Raw genomic sequence first — 20,220 nt, 5'->3', positions numbered from 1 at the left:
CTTGAGGAAAATGGCTCAAACTGTAAATCACACATAATGAAGTATTTTGTAAAATATTAAGTAAAATGCAGATTGTGAGGGTTGGGTTTAGGAGAGGGTTGGGTAAGGAGGATAGAATATACTGGCTGTACAGTAGAAAAATCATTACACCTGTGGTAAATTCCCATAAAGATAGCTATACAAGCGCGAGTGTGTGTGTGTGTGTGTGTGTGTGTGTGTGTGTGTGTGTGTGTGTGTGTCTGTGTGTGTGTGTGTGTGTGTGTGTGTGTGCCACTATAGCATACTAGCCTCACTTGGTGTCCTGTGTGGGGGAAGACATGTGTCTATTCATCTTAAATTCAATATATGAGGAAGACACGTTAGTCTCATGGTACAGTTTTCTTGTATCGTTCCCAACGTATAAATCCCAACCTAATATAACATGTTTTTTTTTAATAATCCAAGCACAAGTGCAACTTGGACTTGACGACCACTGACCACAACATGTTCAATGAAAAAATAAACAGCTTTGACATTTTAATAATAAAATGGACCTTCGTTGGACCTCTTAAGTTTTGGAGTGGGATTAAATTTCAGTAAGCCTATACTACACAATGTGTGACTAGATTAACAGTAAAGGAAACTCACATTGTTCACCTACACTGAAAAAAATGCCTTCATTTTTTTTTAACAGTTTGCACTTTTTAATTATCATGTCTGGAAATAAATCAAATCAGCTTAACTAATAAATAAAGCAGTTATTTGAAGTTTACTTTGCAATACTCTCTCTTTTTTTCAATAAACTCTTTGTTTGTATATTGAACTCACACAATGGGGCGCTGACCGAAGCCATGAGTTTCAAATATTTAGAAACATTTTAGTAGACAACACAGTAGATTTCTTGTTATACTCTGTAAGACAGCATGTAGTACCTGTACATAGTGTACACACACTGACACATACAAACCAAAAATCCCAAATCAGAAAGTAGTAGGTCTCATTTAATTTATAACTTTTATAACTTTAAAAACATAATTTACAGTTCAAAGTAAAATAAGTGCAAGCTTGAATTTAACAAGTTTGAATCGCATACTAATAGATTTTCTAATTAACCTTTTTCACAAACTAATTTATTCATTGTAGAAGTTGCATTATTCATTCATTTATTTTCCTTCGGCTTAGTCCTTTATTTATCAGGGGGCAGAATATTTCTTATCAGTGTAAAATCACAAAATAATTGTTGTTAACTTTAATTATAAATTAAATAAATTGCAGATGATTGTATGATGACTAAAACCCCACAGTACTTTTTAAAATATTAAAAATTAATATTTCTTTCATAATACAGTTACGAATATAGCTTTTAGCTATCCTAACGATAACAGTATAGTTTGTTTGAGTGCAAGTGAGTAGCATCAAAAACATAAACTATTAAAGAACCCCTATTTTGCACTATAAAAGGTCATATTTTGGTTTAGGGATCTCCAACAACAGGTTGATATGCATGCAAGGTCAAAAAACCCTTTCATTGTCTTATAATATGCATTTTTTTACCTAAGTATCCCAACGACTCCTATATGATTTTTTCAGTGATTCATTTGTTCCCAAATCCCTCTTTGGCGCGAAGCTAATCTGCGTTCATTGGCTTGATGACACAGTCTGTTGTGATTGGTCAACTGGGTTCAGTGCGAGACAGAGAGAAACGCCCACCACGACTATGAAGTAGCACACAGAGTAACCTTAAACCTAACTCCAAGTAATAACAACGAAACACACTCAGTATTAATCCACACAGTGGCAAAAGCAAAACTATTTTGAAAATTGACGGCACCACCCTTGTGGGGAACAGCTGATGGTGGCCATAGAAAAGACAAACAGCAGAGGATCATGAGTTCAGAAACGCATTTAAAGGAAAAGGAAGAAGCACGCGTCACATTTTCAACGTGGTTTTGGACACTTTCATGTTAGGATCCGTAGGAAGAAGAAACTGGACCATATGAACTGTAACAGTTACTGACAAAGTCCCATACATAATAGTCTCTGCTGCTCGAATCTTGTGTTGCAGTGTAGGTTATTGTATCAATCATCAGAAAAATGACAGGAACACAGCACTAGGTTGACTATACTGTGGTATTGCTGTGAAAATTAACTTTAACCATTTATTCCCCACAGCAGAATCTCCATCTGTCAGGGATTGTCATCTTTGCGTCATGTTTAGTACATGATTCCCTGCACTCCACAAGTGTCTGAAGGGAATGGCGCGTTCACGTTTTACCGGAAAACTACATATTTGGTGATGTACGTCAGCGCGTTCGACTCTGAATTGACTATTTCGTTAAAGACTCACAGTTGCAGTAATCATGGTAAAAAAAGTTAAACATGGTGCACTTTTAAATTTAAACTTCAGCTGAATGTTTTCATTCACTGTTGCACAATGCATGGAAGGTCATTTTCAAGAACCCTTAATAGGGGCTCTTTAATGGAGAAAAAGATTGGACCTTATTGTCTGTACTGGTTATGCGACTCTGATTATATTGTATATTTATGTTAGTAATATAATGCCAAAAACCGTGCATCAGTGTGTTATGATGTTGAGTTTTGCAGGTGTGATGGACTGTTTATGCCTGAATTCCAGGGCCAGTTTTTAGTGAACTGAATTGGCATGACATCAGTGCGTGTATAAAATCCGACTGTATCCTTCTCTCTCTGACCATCACTTTTACTATTTTTCTGTCTCACTTGTACTTGGCACATCCTCACACAATACCAGGGAAGTCATTTCAGTGGAGGCTGTCAGAGCACATTTTCCAACCTGTCGCTCTTCGCCTTTGAAATACTGCTGAAAAGAAGACCTTGATGTGTCCAATTCTGCTGAAAACTCTTTTAAAACTTTCTGACATTTACCACTAACCTGTAGTCTGACTAAGCTTCCTTCTAAATAATCTTTTTTTGCTGTCTTCTTAATTTTATCCAGTTTATTTTCCAGATTATTCCATAAACTGCATTGTTTACCTTATGAAACATGCTCTGATTTACATTTTAAAAGAGCTTTTAAAGCAAAACATGAGTGAGTGGATCTAAAATGCATGTTTATACATTTGTTTAAACATTTAGTTATATTTAGTGCAACCAGTAGCCTGTTTTACATTATTTAGCATAAAATGTGTCATGTCTTATGTCTTTCTTACTTTCTTTCTTTTTTATTACAACATATTTTTTTTTTACTTTACAGAAATTTTATGTTATTTATTTATTTTTATTTATTTTTATAAATTTTTATTTTACGTTATTTTATGTTATCTATTTATTTATGTATGTATTTATTTATTTATTTATTTATTTTTGTTATTTATTTATTTTATTTTATTTTATGTTATTTTATTTATTTATTTTTATTTTATTTTTTATTTTTTTATTTATTTTATTTTATTTTATGTTATTTATTTTATGTTATTCTATTTATTTATTTTATGTTATTTATTTATTTATTTTATGTTATGTTATTTTATTAATTTTATTTTATGTTATTTTATTTATTTATTTTATCTTATTTTATGTTATTTTATTTATTTATTTTATGTTATTTATTTTATTTTATTTTATTTTATTTTATTTTATTTTATTTTATTTTATTTTATTTTATTTTATTTTATTTTATTTTATTTTATTTCTGGCTAAGAGGCAGAGACTACTTTAAAACCAGAGACATGATCATTATTGCATTGGCTTTTTATATTATTATCCAATGAAGGCCACATAAAATTGTATGATGGATGAGATGTGTTTTGGTCTTGATGTGTTTCCTGTTAAGACAGAAGGTTCTTACTGGACATATCCAGAAGATCTCTTTTCTTGTTTTTTTTTTTTTACTTGTGCGCCAGTATACTTTAGCATATAAAAGCTTGCTGAAACACAATGAGCCATGTGTTATTGCTAGTATGTGACATATAGGAAAAAACCTATATGTAGACACATAGACAAATGTACCACTGAACAAGATATATCTATTAAAAGTTTGTCAACCTCTATGAGTATGTTAGCATATAGATGACCTCAGAGCTGACAGACAGGAACTATAAGCCCACAAGCACAGAGAATGTGTCATTTTTTCATCCTGTTATCTTTTTTATTCTGTCTTCCTCTCAGATCAACAAAGACACATCCAGGTCCTGTTGTTCACCTGAGTGACAGTCCAAAGGATGAAGGGAAAGTAAGGAATACATTTTTTGTTCTTTTGTTTTGAAATCAAGCTCAGAACTTTTCAGAAAACTAAAAACTAGTGTGCTCGATAGCCTTTCCACTATGAAAAAATACATTGGTTATTTTGTATGCCTCCTGGAGTTCTTTATAAAAGGTACTTTGCATGCGTTGGCAGTGTTCTGATTCATTAACACTCATCAGGATACACACACGCACACACATACTTGTTATGTGACCCGATATTCACCTCGATGGCTGGTGTTAACATCTTCTATTGAGTATGCATGCATATCTCTTACTTACAAACACACACATTCACAATTATTTAGAGCAATAGCTTCAAAAATGTTGTGTTTTTATCATGTATTCAGGTCCCATGTACACTAATACATTTTAGTTTTAAAATGCATACATTTTGCTATGGTTATGGCTTCCGTCCACATTACCCCGTAGTTTTCGAGCCACCAAAAGTGTTTTGGAAATACTGAAGAGTCTGTTTGGGTTTAAAAATAATCCTGCTGCTCCATGTCAGTGTGGATGGGGAAAACAGAGACATCTGAAAATGGAGGCGTGGCTGCTTGGGGCTGATTGGGTATTTTTCCAATAGTATCTGGATGCAGCCTTTATGATCCAAGCTGAGATTGCATCACTCAGCGATGTAATGGCAGACACAATGCACTCAATGGAGTGAGTGACGTCACTGTGACGGGTTAGGGGTGGGGTTAGGTGAGCGCATAAAAAGCATTGGATGCAGCTCAGGTTGCACTGCACCATGTCTGCATCCAGACCCCTCTCGATTTTTCTCGATATTAAGTGCGCAAAGCTTAGTCTTGCATCCTTTGCTTGTAAGTTCAGACTTCGCAAGTTTGATATGGAAACTCCCAAGGACCTGTTGGGTAAATCTTCAAAGAGAACAGTGTACTTTATAATGTCATTTGTATCACCCTGGCTACGTTGTTTCACTATAAACAATTAAATGAAAACCTGATATAAGGAACTGTCTATTTTCATTTTGATATTAACAACTTAACAGAAACCAGAAATGTTGAGGAATTGTGTAGCTTCAACATTACTGTTGTAATGAGCCTATAACATTACTGCCTCCTTTCATTTTCATTGAAAAATATGAAACATATCCTCTCTTTTGCTGAATATCAGTTTTAATAATCAATATTGGCCATTATCAAAGTATAATGTACAATAAGTTTATACAATATAGGAAATAAAGGCAAGCAATCAGTCAAATGTGCAGAATCAGTTTACGCGGTTACATTAACATATGAATTAATCTTTGCGCTCAGCCAAAACACATTACCTGAGAACAAGTAATAGACTCAAAAGACCAAAGAGTCGTTAGATAAGACAAGATGAATTAAATAGCATGTTTAACAACTATAGTGAGATGAGCTCCAGTGGTATATCCTTGATAAACTGTCCGACTTGCGCTGCTCTTACCTGGGGAGGTGTGCTCAAAGCACCCGCTGACTGCCTAGAGCTCAGACCTCTGCATATGCAGCAGTGCATGCCAGAGTGTGTGTGGTCACATGATGTGCGTTTTCAGCGGTGAACTGTGGACAGAGATTTTTTTAGAAATGTTAAATGGTGAAAAGTCAATGTGGACATGGATCGTTTATATTCTACAACACCGTTTTAAAAGTAGCGTAAAAGTGTAAATGGGGCCTAAGCCATGTTGTTTTGACAGTGCATGAATTTTATTTTTCTGTAGGAAATAAAAAGTTAGGCAAAAAGTCTGAGCATAAAATGCATATTTAAAATGAAAATGCTTAGTGATTTTTACTGATATGATATTAACATAGTGATTTTTAAAATGCAAATTGATTTTGAAGAATACAAAGAGACTCTTTAAGAGACGCTTAAGTCTTCTAAAGCCGTACAAGAGGTCGTTTGGAGTTTGATGGAATAATTCACCATGCACTTGTTTATTGCATAAAGTAGAACAGTTAGAATTTTCTGCCTGACACCTCACACCCCTGAAGAAATATTACAATATCTGCTTGGAATGGAGGAGAGTGATGAAATGTTCATGTTTTGGGGGGTGAGCTGTACCTTTAAGACATTTCTTTGTTATCTGCTATCTCCGGGAGGAGGCATGGCATTTTGGAGTAGATACCATGAGGTCATCTTCCAGAAAAAGAATCTAGCAGGATTGCTGTGGCTGCATGCTGCTGGAGTCACAGCAGGTCAGATGCATTGTGGGAATTGATACGGATGAGCTAGCGGGACCGATAAGGTTTTTGGAAATGGAGACAGAACAAAATATGCTGTAGCACAGACAATATGAGAAGTGGAGACAGTCTGATATCTAATTTATATGATTTGAATTTGTTATAGAGTGCAGGATTTCAGTTTCAGGCATACAAGAATATTTATTTTCTCCATAGAGAAATTGTTTTTTTTTTAATAATAGCTGTTAATTCTTTAAAATCAGACCTGTTGTATATGTATTTGAATAACCCATCTGTTTTTTTTTTTAGTAATTTAGCTTTTTTATTGTTTTTTTAAATCATGTTTACTGCTGGAATTCATACAGAAAGCCTAAAAGAGAGATCTTACAATCCGTATACAACTTAATTTTATATTAAACCAGTTTTTTAAATTAACTGTGTCAGTCTTGTATTGTAACTTTCAAATCTGTGTTTGTAATGTTTTGATTTACATCATAGCTGGTTGGTTTGGTTAATGGCTATCTTTAAGACATCTTTAAAATCGCTTTGAAAAAAGTCAATAAAAGCAGGGCTGCTGAATAATTGCCAGACACTAATGGACTTTTTTTTTTTTGGAATTGAATGTGAATGAATGGAATAACCATTAAAATGTGATAGAATTTAATTCCAGGTCAAATTAAACTTCATGTAGTGTGTGGCTAATTTAGATTAAATAGGATAGTTTACACCAAAATTAAGGCTTTCTGTTGAATTAATCAGCTTCAGGCAATTCAAGATGTTGGTGTCTTTTGTTTTTCTTTCAGTAGAACACATATTATACTGTGGTCTTTTGTGACTCAAATAAGGTCAGTTTTCAAACATTAAATTAGCTTTTTTTGAGTATCAAAGAACCATGGTTTGATTTTAAAAAAATATTTGAAAAAAGTCATATCACAAAACTATCTCTTAAAAGTTCATACTCAAGCCAAATACAGATGTTTTCCACAACACATGTTATTCCTATGCCTACGAAAGAGGGAAGATTCCCTTGACAGAAAAAGGTCTGTTTTGATCAGCACTTGCTCCGTCATGTCCAGTTAAATTATAAATGCGCCCAATCACCGGTGTGTCTGTTTTGATCTAAACCAAAACAGCCAAAAGGCTCTTGACATTTGTAAACACACTTCTAGAATCAGTTTCCACTGTTTATTGTCGTTCAGTTGGGATTTATAGACTCCTGTTTTTCTTTCTTTCACTCCGCCCTCTCTTTTATTTGTGTGTGTCCCTCAGTTGCTGATAGGTTTTGAGAGTGGGACGATAGTAATGTGGGATCTGAGAGCCAAAAGAGCTGACTTTAGGATATACTATGACGAGGTAAGTGTACTTTTATTTTATTTTGTTTTGTTTTGTTTTACTTTACTTTACTTTACTATATTTTGTTTTACTTTTATTTTATTTTACTTTTATTTTTTAGTATAATTTTATTTACTTTTCTTTTCTTTTACTTTCTTTTCTTTTTCTTTTTTTTCTTTTTTTCTTTTCTTTTCTTTTCCTTTCTTTTCTTTTATTGTACTTTAATTTATTATTTTACTTAATTTAATTTAATTAAATTTTATTTTATTTTTGTTTGTTTTACTTTTATTTTACTTTTATTTTGTTTTGTTTTGTTTTGTTTTTATTATTTTAGTTTACTTTTCTTTTATTTTTCTTTTCTTTTATTTTCTTTTCTTTTTTTTACCTGGTTTTATTTTACTTTACTTTATTTTGTTTTACTTTTATTTTATTTTACTTTTATTTTTATTTTATTTTATTATTTAGTATACTTTTCTTTTCTTTTCTTTTCTTTATTTTTAATTTAATTTAATTTAATTTAATTTAATTTAATTTTATTTTATTTTATTTTATTTTATTTTATTTTATTTTATTTTATTTTATTTTATTTTATTTTATTTTATTTTATTTTATTTTATCTGTTACATTTTAACCACCTCTCTGTCTGTCTTTCTTTCTGTTTAGCTATATATTCCATATTATGTGTTTATGTACATACACAATGAATTTTTATATTCACATATACGCTTTTTTTTCTTGTTGCTGTTCTGAGCCTCTCTGTGTGCATGCATTTGTGACCCTTCAAGCTCCCATTTATCATCTTGTTAAAATCCAGCCCTCAGCCAAAAACAAGACAAACAGAAATAATTTGGAGAAAGAACAGAAAAACTTGGCTATAGAAATAATAGTAAAATAATATTAATTATGTCTCTCTTGCACTTTATTGTCCAAGCACATTTGCTACGAAACACCTGGCTCCTCAGCTCATTTTCCCCCCACACTGTTGCTGATTTATAACAACACTGTGCACAAGTCACTGTTGTGATTTAATTTCTCTCCTTGTACCATGTGGATGTGTTTAGCATAATCACCGCTTGGCACACAACTTTATCTTTCTTCTGAAAGGGGAACTGGCTCCTGCAGCCAGCTGCTCGCATTCATCCTTCCAAAACATGTTTCAATCACAGCGCCCCTTGGCTCACAGCAGGACGCACAAAACCTTCCAGAAACTCGCCCTTTTCTCCCTCCGAACCTTTACTGCATGTTTCAATACGGTGACGGCGCCCTCTGATCATCTGTCAGCGCCGCCTGAGCGCAGGGACTCTGAGACACCGTCGCTCGGCAAGCGTTTGTCAGAGTGGGTAAATGGAAATGTCTAGGGGTCTGCTAATTGCTACTTTAGATACCCGCCTGGTATTCGCACGTGTGGAAAAAGGTACTTTTAATACATAAGATTTTGAACAAGAGTGTAAAAAAGAAGAAGACAGAAAAGACAGGAGAAAGTGAGACGAAAGATGCAAAAGGATGTGTGTGAGACTGTTGAAAGAAATAGGAATGGATTTGCACTGATATAAAAATCTCTTTTCCTTCTCATTCATTTCTGCAAAATAGGCATCCATCGCATCTTGTTTGATTACTCGCCTTTAGATTGAATTTTAGCTGATTTCACGGCTCGTCCTTGAATATTATAGAACATCAGGCTCAAACACTGCAAAACCCTTTCTTACAAGCATCAAATAATTGTGACACCAATATCATTTCACTTGTTATTTACTGTGTGACATTAGCGAGTAGATGAGTGGAGATCAGGCTGCTTTGATGGTGGAGTAATTACTGATATTGGATTATCGACTCTCAGATGGATGAAGCTCTGAGAGAAAGAGAGAGAGAGAGAAAGAGAGAGAGAGACTTTCACAAACAGGAACTATTAGTCATGTCTTTAGCTCTCTGATTTCTCTCATTTCCGCAGCCAAATTGTGGATGCACATGCTTCTATTTCAATCTTTCTAGTTTATCAGACTGTTTTAAGTATCTTTTGGCTTCTCCTGGTTTCAGTCCTTGCTCAGTTCTTTGTGGCCACAGATTAAGCAAGGTATTAGAAACTTTCCCCACGCATTTAACTCAGATTGTCAGCTGTACATCAGTGATGTAAATCTCCTCCAGATCTCAAAGGTGCTCTACTGGACTGAGATCTGGTGGCTGTGAAGGCCATTTGAGTTTAGTAAACGCATTAGATATGTTTCCATCCAAAGATGCAAATTAGACTTATGTACAAAACTGTAATATTGCATAAAACACTTGTGAAGCCGGGGGGGTAATAATGCCAAACCTCTTTGATGAAGGACTTTGGCTAAAGGATTTTAGAATGACCAAAACAACATTTCAGATGCATTTTTGATGCATTTTTTCCCCAATTTATTCAGTAAATGTGTTTACATTGTAGTTTATGCAAATTTGAAAATTTTATGCTCATCTTGATGTGTTTATTAAGCAGTTTTTATGCAATATTCCAAAATGTACATACAAATAGGTGGATGGAACAATAGCAATATTGCTATAATTTTCAAGAAGATGATTTGAAATCTGAGACATGGTGCAATATCCTGCTCAAAGTAGCCATCTCAAAATGGGTACACTGTGTTCATAAACGTATTGACAGAATGTTGGACCAGAGTGTGCCAAGAAAATATCCTCACACCATCACCTCACCAGCAGCCTGAAATATTGACATAAGACTGGATGGATCTATACTTTCATGTAATTTACAGCAGATTCTGAGCAAACCATTCTAACTTTGCAAGAAAGAAATTGAGACCTTATCAGCTTTGACAACTTTTTCCCAATATTCTATTGTCCAGTTTTGATAAGCCTTTGAGAATTGTAACATCAGTGTGCTGTACTTAGCTGTCACGAGTGGTACCGGTGTTTGTTCCTCTGTTGCTGTAGCACATCTGCTTCAAGTTTGGACATGCTGTGTGTTCAGAGATACTTTTCCTTTGTTTATTTGATTACCCGTTGCTTATCTGTCAGCTTGAACCTGTCTGGTCATTTTCCTCTTAGATTCAGAGGTCCTCTAGAATTACCACTGGATATTTCCCTTTTTCAGACTGTTTCATGTAAACCAGAGATATTTGGGCATGAAAATCCGAGTAGTTCATCCTTTTATAAAAAACAAAACAAAATCAGGCCAGCCTGTCTGACACCAACCAAGTCACCTAAATGTCAGTTTTTCCCCAATCTAAATTTTTAGATTAAACTTTAGCGAAGCTTCTTGACCATGTATACATACCTAAATATGTTGAATTGCTGCCATGTGAATGGCTGGTTAGATGTTTACATTACTGTGCAGTAGAACAGGTGTGCCTATATAATAAATGCAAAGAATGTAGCTTATTAATGTTTAATTTGTAATTTACTTGTGAATATTTTGCAGCGATTACTTTCTGCAACTACTCATCGATTACTTTCAGAAATCATTTAAAAAATGCAGATTTGAAGTTTCAAGAAACTTTTATTATTATTATCAATGCTGAAATGTGACTAATCAGAGCTGTGGTTGAGTTATGGATCCCATGCCAACTTTCAATAGCTCTGATTACGTTCCATTTATTTTCTTCCCTACTTCCTTTGTCGTATTATGGCACAAACGTGGCACAGATAAATGAACAGGAGGAAACAAATGAATTGTATAATGATCTGGCCATCATTTAAAAATGTTCATTGGTGCAGTCATGATCGCTTTTCTTCTGGTCTCTCTTTGCCAGGCCATTCATTCAGTAAGCTGGCATCATGAAGGGCGGCAGTTCATGTGCAGTCATTCTGATGGCAGTCTGAGCATGTGGAATTTGAGAAACACAGCCAAGCCTTTTCAAGTCACCTTTCCTCATGGTGAGTACACACATAAAGCATAATACTTTTTCACACAGTAATAGTAATTTGTGAAAAACATTGTTTAAATGAATATTTCAATCTTTTAATAAGTGTTTACAGTTACACGTCCTCGGTATTTATATCTTAATTGTATTAAACATTTAAAAATATCTTTTAAATTAGGAAATTTTAATCATAGCTGTTTAATAACTATAATTTTAATTAAGTCAAATGCATTGTACTTTTATATTGTAAGATAAATAAATAGGGATGGACTCAAACATATTCTCACCTTAATACCATTATATTTTATTATATTTTTAATGGTGTAATTATTAAATCAACCAATAAGGTTTCAGTTGTATTTCAGGGATACTTTTCCATATTAGGCTGCCTATTACACACAACAAACCGACTCTAATCCACACCCCAAAACCATTTTATCTTTGATTTTTAAGTCATTTTTCCCATTGCAAAGGGGACGCTTTGACAATCTTGACAAGCTAACGTTTGGTGCCAAAAATTGACCCCAGAGTTTAACCAAGTAAACCCACACACACATAGACCCCCTTCAGCCATGACTCACCATCTATTAGTGAAACCTGACTCTGACGTAACCAGCAAACACACCCCCTCACCAGGTGTGTTCATTATGGAGGATGATTCAGTGTGTGGGTTCACAGTTTGTGTGTGTGTGTGCAAGTTTGATTTGACAGGAATAAATGATTCACTCTCAGTCTTTGCCGCTATGTTTGGGGTCCTGGCCTTGAGCTTAGTGGTTATATAAAGATGAACATGCTCGCGCTGGGAAGTGCTTTCTTAATCAAAAAGTTCTGGACATGAATGTAAGAAGCGTTGAGGTGAAAAAAGTGAGACCTTCTGTCTGTCTGTTTTTTTTTTTAGGTAAAACTCAGAGAGATGGTAGAAAAGAGTCGTGTAAACCTATTCTCAAGGTAGAATACAAGACCTCCCGAAACAGGTAAGACAAAAACAAACAAAAACAAGCCTCACAGACTAATAAACAGCTGATGAATTATGAAAAGTGCAGTCTAGAGTGTTGCACACTAATTTAATCCTTCTATTTGCTTAAGACAGATGTGCCAAGTCCCACTCGAGATCCATTACTGCTGTTTTATCTTGTCACAAAACAATTAAAGTCTACTGCCTGTTTTTATACAGCCTGCTTTCCCTGGGAGATGAGCAGCAAAACATCATTTTAATAAACTTCCGTCTTTGATTGCTTGTTTTAAAGCTTTTTTCCCCTATGCTGTTTTCAAAGAAGTGGTCATAAGTGGCCGCCTAAGTTTTAATGATATTTTTGATTAGTTTGGTGGTAATATTGTTGTCTTTCTTCCATTTCTTTCTTCCTGTTTGCATTGAGAGTATATTAGAGCTGTGAAAGGGGTTTAAATTGAAGCAATGACTTGCTAGCATTGTTTTAAAGTATCAAAGGTTATTTTGTGCAGCATAAAATCTATCCATCTAGAATGTTTTTAGATCTTGCTGTGTTAAAGTAATCAGTTTAGACTGAAAACAGGACTTTTTCCATTAAGGCTCTTTTTATATTCCTTCTTCCAGTAGTGAAGCCTTTGTCATCTTCTCCGGGGGTCTTTCATATGATAAGGCAGGACGGAGACCAACCCTAACCATCATGCATGGTAAAGCCATCACGGTGTTAGAGATGGACTATCCAATAGTGGACTTCATGGTGCTCTGTGAGACACCCTATCTCAACGGTGAGTCTACTGAGCTGATCATTCATGTCTCCTGCTGCTGTCCTTCATATCACTTGTGCTGCTTATTAGATCATTTAAATAGATTCAGTAAACACAAGTGTTGATTTTAAACACACAGTATGTCATTTTTGTCTATAGAGGGCATAGATTCACAACAAACAAAGGTCTAGGGCCCTATCATACACCACTTTGTGGACTCATGGGTGTTTCGGTCTATAAAGAGGTGTGTTAAGACGAATTGTTGGTGCGTTGTTATTTTGAGGAACTAAAATAGACTGTATTAATGTACAGCTATACGCAAATATCTTTACAAATGAAATATTTTAAGAATTATTACTTAATACTCTACATAAATATAAAAACCACTGCCTCCATGCCTTCTTCATCTCGGGGAGCTTTTTTTAGTTTATTCATGACAATTTGCTTTTGTATAATGTTATTATTAATAGTAGTACTATTTATTATATGCATATTTATATTTATTGTATTAAAAACAAGCTTAGATTTGTCCACCTGTCAGGTTTTGGGGCATATGGGGCATAGGACGTGTATTTGGATATAACTCAGTTTTTTGACCACACTTGTTATTGCTGTTTATTTATTCGTTTGCTGAAAAATTAGAACTGAATTTAGAAATAGATTTGAAACAAATCTTTCCGCTTAACATACTAAATAATTATGTAGGCTAATTGATGTCTTCAGTGAAGCGCGTACAACTCCGCTTTCTTATCCACGAAAGAGAGAAAGTGAAAGTAAATTGGAGGTGGCTCAATCTTTATTCTCTTGCTGCAGATGGTCTGTTTAACTGTTTTCTCGCTAGTGAAAAGCTAGCATTCAGTCTTTCCACTTACAATGTCTGCCATGTAAATAGCAAATGCGCCATGGCGCGACACAACTGATTCTTAAAGGGAATGGGAGATGAGACTCTGATTGGTTTGTTCTCCATCCTATGGAACTCCTGCAGAAATCATGTTCATGGATGAGCTGAAGTATCCAAAATTTATTATTATGGTAGTATGAAGCAGAATTAGGCTAAAAGCCAGCAAATCAAAGACCTTTAATTCAGTGATTGCACTGATATCAAAAAAGCAAACTATATCTGCAAAGAGTGAATGAAATTTAGTGAATCAAATCAGATGCTGATATAAATAACATGCACCAGATTTTTTTTTGAATCACAGAAAGAGTAACTATCAGAGTTGATTATATGAATAAAATAGTGACTGTGTGTAGGGAATGAAGTCAGACACAGTTACAAAGTGGCCAACATCTGATGTTGTAAATAGGGAATGGTTTTAGAAATATATAGTGTGGAGAGGAGATTTGTATAAGAGAATTCGTTAAATTGATCCAAGTGAACATTTAGCTGTTTATTTAGAAATGTAATATTTATTGTGTTAATGGGGACCTATTATGGAAAAATCACTTTTATATGCTGTTTAAACCCAATTGTGTGGTGACAATGTGTCAATATAGCCAGCCTCTAATGGTAAAAATGTATTCATTCTATTAATTTAAATCACACTTGATAAGAACAGCCTGCAAAAACACTTTGATTGACATTCTTCCTTTGTACATGTCATCATAGGGGGAAGGCCCCACCCATTAGTGACAATCTCTCCCTCATTAGCATTGGAACTTAGTCTTGTTTTTAAATCTACCACTATGCTGACATATTTGTAGCTCCATTAAAGACCCTCTTTTGAAAAGAGCACAATTTCATTTAAACTTAAAGCGACAGTCACCAAAAGTGCACAATTAGGATCAAAGCCTAAAAGGGTCAGTTTTAAAGAGTTTTAAAACATTATCTGCGTGGTATTTTTAGCTGAAACGTCACACATACACTCTAGGGACATCAGAGACTTAGGGGCTGATCACACCAAACGTATTTTTTGCGCTGAGAGGTGCCTTTTTTGAATGATTTGCTAACGGCCGCGAGCGTTGTGCACGCTGCTTATGCGCCCTGTGCACCTCGCAGTTTAACCGCCTGCTGCACCTCGTGTTTTTGCCCTTGCGCGTCAACTCTGAGCGGAAAAAGAGCATTACGTCAGTTGTGTCTTTTTCATTCTCCAATCAAATGAAAGCAGTGGTGGGATTTTTGTTGAGGTGCCTGCAGAGTTTGTGTTGTCAAGACAACTACGGAGACTTGTGGTTGCTGTTTTGAGTTATCCGGTGCTGGATGACTCACAAATCTTGAATATCACAATATTATTCAATTTTAAAATAATACCAATATCAACAGCAAAACACATTACGCAGATGATTCAGTCATTTCCCAGTGACATAAAAAGTGTGCCTGCTTTTTTTCTGGTCGACAAAAAAGGCAATGAGGTGCACCTTGCGTTTTTGGAACATAAAAGTGCTTTCGTTGTGTGATTGGCCCCTTACATTATAGCTTCTAAAAAGAGGCATAATAGGTCCCCTTTAAATAAATAAGATAAATTAAAATCCTGATTGCATTTTGTCACATAAACAAACAAATAATAAAAAAACAACTATATTTGACATGTTTCAAATATCAGTCATATTTTTTCATTCCAATATATATGTTTTAATAATAATTATTTCAATAAAGTAATAAAGATGCATTGAACAAAATAAATGTTTTTTTTTTTTTTTTCGCTATTAAAAATATATTGAGCATTGAATCGTGATTTATAAAGCTTTATGGGACACTAAAGTCAGCTTTTGGCAAAAAATGTTTTATCTAACCCCACTGTTCAAATTTGCTACCTTTTTTTGTTGTGTTCGAGAAGAAAACATCTACTGAATTAAACCGCTGTACAAATGTATCAAATAAATATATTTTTTTCCTAATTTTTTGGCATAAATCTGTTAATCAACCTCAGTCCTGATCAAAACTACTAAATGTTTAAAAAAATGACAGGATTTTAACTCTTTAAATGCCAAGTTCACAAATGATGTCACTGTTTTGTCACTGAAAAAACACTGATTTGGAGAAAAAAATATTTATCTGATACATTTTTACAGCAGTTTAATTTAGTTGATGTTTTCATCCTGATCATATCAAAAGGGTAGTAAATGTGCCCGGAGTGTATCGCATTTTCTCAAAATATGTGATCCTAATAAGATTTATCACTAAAAATCATTCTGTTAGCTGAAACACAGAAAAAGTTATGGCCAAATTAATACTCAAAATTATTCCAGAATGAATGAAAACATCCCCAACAGTACATAAGGGTTACAAAAAAAATCAAAAGATTTATTTTAAATTGTAGCATTTCATAAAGCTTGTTTAGTATACAATCAATCTAAACATTCATACCAGTCCTTATCTTTGTAAATGCACTGTGAAATAAGCCAAATCTTTGAAAACATGCAGTTTAAAGGAGCAACTCCTTTTCGCATCTGACATCAGTAAGACGAGGTGCTACATAAAAATTGATTCTGAACGGTTTGAAGAGTGACGGCTTTGGCTCCGTTCGCTCAAGGTGAAAGACAGAGTCGCTATATTGGTCTCTTTCCCTCTGGAGAAGCAGAAACAGAAAAACACCCTGCCAAGCACATGTACACACAGACATTGAATTTGTTACCCAGAATACAACAGCAAAGTGACTGCAAACATCCAGCAGATGCAGCAGAAGTGTTCTTTCAGGTGTTGCTCATTTTGGTCTGTCTTTCCTTTCTTTATTTCTCTACGTGGCGACATGAGAATAATGTGGCATTAGGATTCCACAGCGTCTCCAGAGCTTAATTGTTCTCCACAAACACACACACATAATTAATGCCTTCGTCCCGTAGGTTTCAAGATGTCACCTTGTCATCCGCTTTCCTCCACAAAGATGAAAGCTGAAGTGTGTAATTTCTGCACCAACAGAATAAAGAGAATTGCAAAAATAATGAGATTTGAAACAGATTTCCTGAACAAGCAAGCAGTGCTTATTACATACAAATTGTTTACTGATTACAAGTTGCATGATGAAAATTAGCTAGTAATTAGTTGTTAGTTATGCAGTCTATTAAGTAACATATTTTAGCCTAACCTGAATACATTTTTACCTGATTACTTTTGACCTAAAACACAAAGTTACTGTGCTGCAAATGGCTTTTTACAGTACTGTGACGTTTGGGTTTAGGGTTGGGGTAGACATTAATAAAATACTATAGATTTAATGAATAATATAAATAATTCCTACAACTGTAACTGAATCCTGTTTTTTTGACCAAAACAAGACATTTTTAGTCACAAAGTTTTCATTCGAATGTCAGACCAATGTTAAAACAAAACACATTACAAGAACAGAGCATTTACAAAACTAACATCTATAGCTGCATCATCCTGGATTGTCATTATCTCTGCATCACTTAAAGCTGCAACTCTGCAACGTGGAGTTAAATGCCTCAATTAGCTTAAATGTTTCTTTGCTAAGGCTGTTCCAGAGCAATACAAAAAAAAATCTCTAGGTGTCACTGTAGAGTGGAGTTTTGAAACGTTCCGAAACTTCGACAAATTTGCTTAGACTGTTTCAGTGTTTCATGAAGCTTCGCTTTGCCCACCACTAGATTGTAGATTGCTGGGAATCATTCACTTTCACTCAGGACTACAAATCGGTCACAATACAGTATAGCAAGACTTATCAACTGGTGTGAGTGTCTGTGCTGCTTTTAAAGTCCATGTAATCAGTTCTGAACAGCTTCAGCTGTGTGTTAGCAATCAGCAGAAAACCAGAACAGGAGTGAGTGTGTGGTGCATGACAGGATTTTTAGTCCATATGGTGACTGAGTTGTAGTTCTGAGTGAAAGTGAATGATTCCCAGCGATCTGCAAGCCCGCTGGTGATTGTGACAACCTGCATGTCATGTGACATACCAATGATGCAAATGTGTTGTCAAGGAATCAATATTATAGTAACAGTAATCTTGATTATGGAAAAATGCAGCATAATCTAATAACAAATACTTAATTTTGGGGTTTTCATCTGATTACATTATTCAGATTATCATCAGCAATTGGTTAGTAACCAGCTAGTAACCTGTTTATCATTGTTGAAACAGATCTCAAGCAGTCAAGCCCTGTTCAGACTACGTTATTTTTATTGTTGGTTGCTTTGCATTCAATCATCATGGGATGTCTATGTCGAGAATTATGTAATTAGGAAGTTACATAAATTACAAACATCTCTGTAATTGTATATCAGGTGTTTTCCACAGACGGCAGTTTTTATGTGTGTGTGTGTGTGTGTGCGTGTGTGTGTGTGTGTGTGTGTGTGTGCGTGTGTGTGTGTGTGTGTGTGTGTGTGTGTGTGTGTGTGTGTGTGTGTGCGTTTATGTTGTCTGAATGAAAACACTAGATAAGTAGATCTATTCTGTGCCTCGAGTCACTTTTGGAGCTACAGATATGGTTTCCAAGCAACGGAGTAACCCTGCACTCACAAACATTAGCAACAACAACACTAGCGTTACTTAAAATTAAAATGACAACACAACTTTCAGTAGACAGTCGGTTAACTATAAAGAAACATTTTTAAAAATTCAAACGAATTCATTGTGAGCGGGAACAAAATGAGGGATTCGCTAGTTTATATGCTAATTGACTGTTGAAATGACTTGTATATTGATTGCCAACATTTGCCTTTTTGTTCTGTCATGGTAGTCCAGTGATGGCAAATCATACAGGAAAGTGTATACTGTTGCCATGACTACACAAAAATTCTTCCATTTCCTATTCACCTAGTAGCACAGTCATCTTTCTTTCGCTTTGCCATTTTAAAAACCGTGCATGGAAAAAATTCTGTGCTCCTATTGGTCAATGTCAGTCATGTGATTGATCCCATTGTGTATGATGGGGGAAAATGAAACATGTTAGACTTTCTGTGTTGTTGTCATGAAGTGTTGCAGATATGGAATAGATTGCCATGCACTATGACACACTACCCAATAAGAATCAATTAAATCTTATGTCCCGACACCCATTTGCTATTTATGAATATCCACTACATCAAGCAAAACCTGCCGAAATCAGAAAAATTTTTTTTATTGTAAATGAGGTCTTATTTACGCTAGTCAGGATACTCAAATATAGAAAGGCGTTTTAAAATAAGACACACTGAATATGAGACATATTGGTCAGAACTGCATGCTTTTAAAAAGCTTTTAAATATAAATACCAGCATATTTTCCCCATTAAATTCTAATAAAAAACTGAAGAAGATATATATATATATATATATATATATATATATATATATATATATATATATATAGTCTACCACATATTTATGTTAATTTCCCTGCCCCTCTTTCTTTAAGGCCAACGTTAATTTTTTTTTTGTTGGAAAGAGAAGACCTTAGTTTAGTAAATTATATGCTTTGGTTAAGTCACATGACGTGGAGTGTTTTTTTGTGGTGCGATGTCTGACAGACTGGCATTTATTGTCATCAGTTGCTGAATGCAAATGAAGACAAATAAATGAAGACAAATAAAGCTAACTCATGTCAGATCCACAAAAAAATCTGAAACATCACCTCCAGTAAGTTATGATGACATATTCACAACTCAAAAAAGTTTTTATCAAATTAGTTTTTTTTGTTAAACGATTAAATGTACGTGTTGCCAAATGACAGCACTGTGCAATAGCTGTGCAGTCAGCTGTGAACTTTTAAGTTGTAACAATAACAACGTGAATGCTAGTAATAAGAATGTTGATTAATCATATGCTAATGGGATTTGAAAGAAGAAAAGGAAAGAACTGATTCTTCCTGCAGATGAAAGTGAGGATGAGATGAGTTTTAGTGACCATGAGAATGATGCAGATTGGACATTTGATAAGACCGTTGATGGAAACAGGTAAGTTAGCTCAGAGACAGATAAGACAGGCGTAGTATAGTGTATATAGTATAATATACAAACATTGTTAGCTAGTAGCTACTGCATCTGGTTATATTAGACTTGTTATTTATTTGTTATAATATTTACTA

At 34.5% G+C, this 20,220-nt stretch overlaps 1 protein-coding gene across 11 annotated transcripts in view; it reads left to right on the top strand.

The window, feature by feature from the left end:
- Positions 1 to 20,220, top strand: part of stxbp5l (syntaxin binding protein 5L) — a 236,133-nt gene that overhangs the window by 151,658 nt on the left and 64,255 nt on the right. For all 11 annotated transcript variants that reach the window (XM_056465374.1, XM_056465370.1, XM_056465368.1 and 8 more), the window contains exons 6-10: positions 4,126 to 4,189; positions 7,635 to 7,718; positions 11,441 to 11,564; positions 12,450 to 12,525; positions 13,125 to 13,282. In XM_056465374.1, coding sequence (XP_056321349.1) covers positions 4,126 to 4,189; positions 7,635 to 7,718; positions 11,441 to 11,564; positions 12,450 to 12,525; positions 13,125 to 13,282 — 506 coding nt within the window. The remainder of the gene's footprint in view (positions 1 to 4,125; positions 4,190 to 7,634; positions 7,719 to 11,440; positions 11,565 to 12,449; positions 12,526 to 13,124; positions 13,283 to 20,220) is intronic.

Source organism: Danio aesculapii, chromosome 9 (genome assembly GCF_903798145.1).
Source record: "Danio aesculapii chromosome 9, fDanAes4.1, whole genome shotgun sequence".
In the NCBI taxonomy this organism is placed as follows: Eukaryota; Metazoa; Chordata; class Actinopteri; order Cypriniformes; family Danionidae; genus Danio; species Danio aesculapii.
This window is presented reverse-complemented; position numbering and strand designations above follow the sequence as displayed.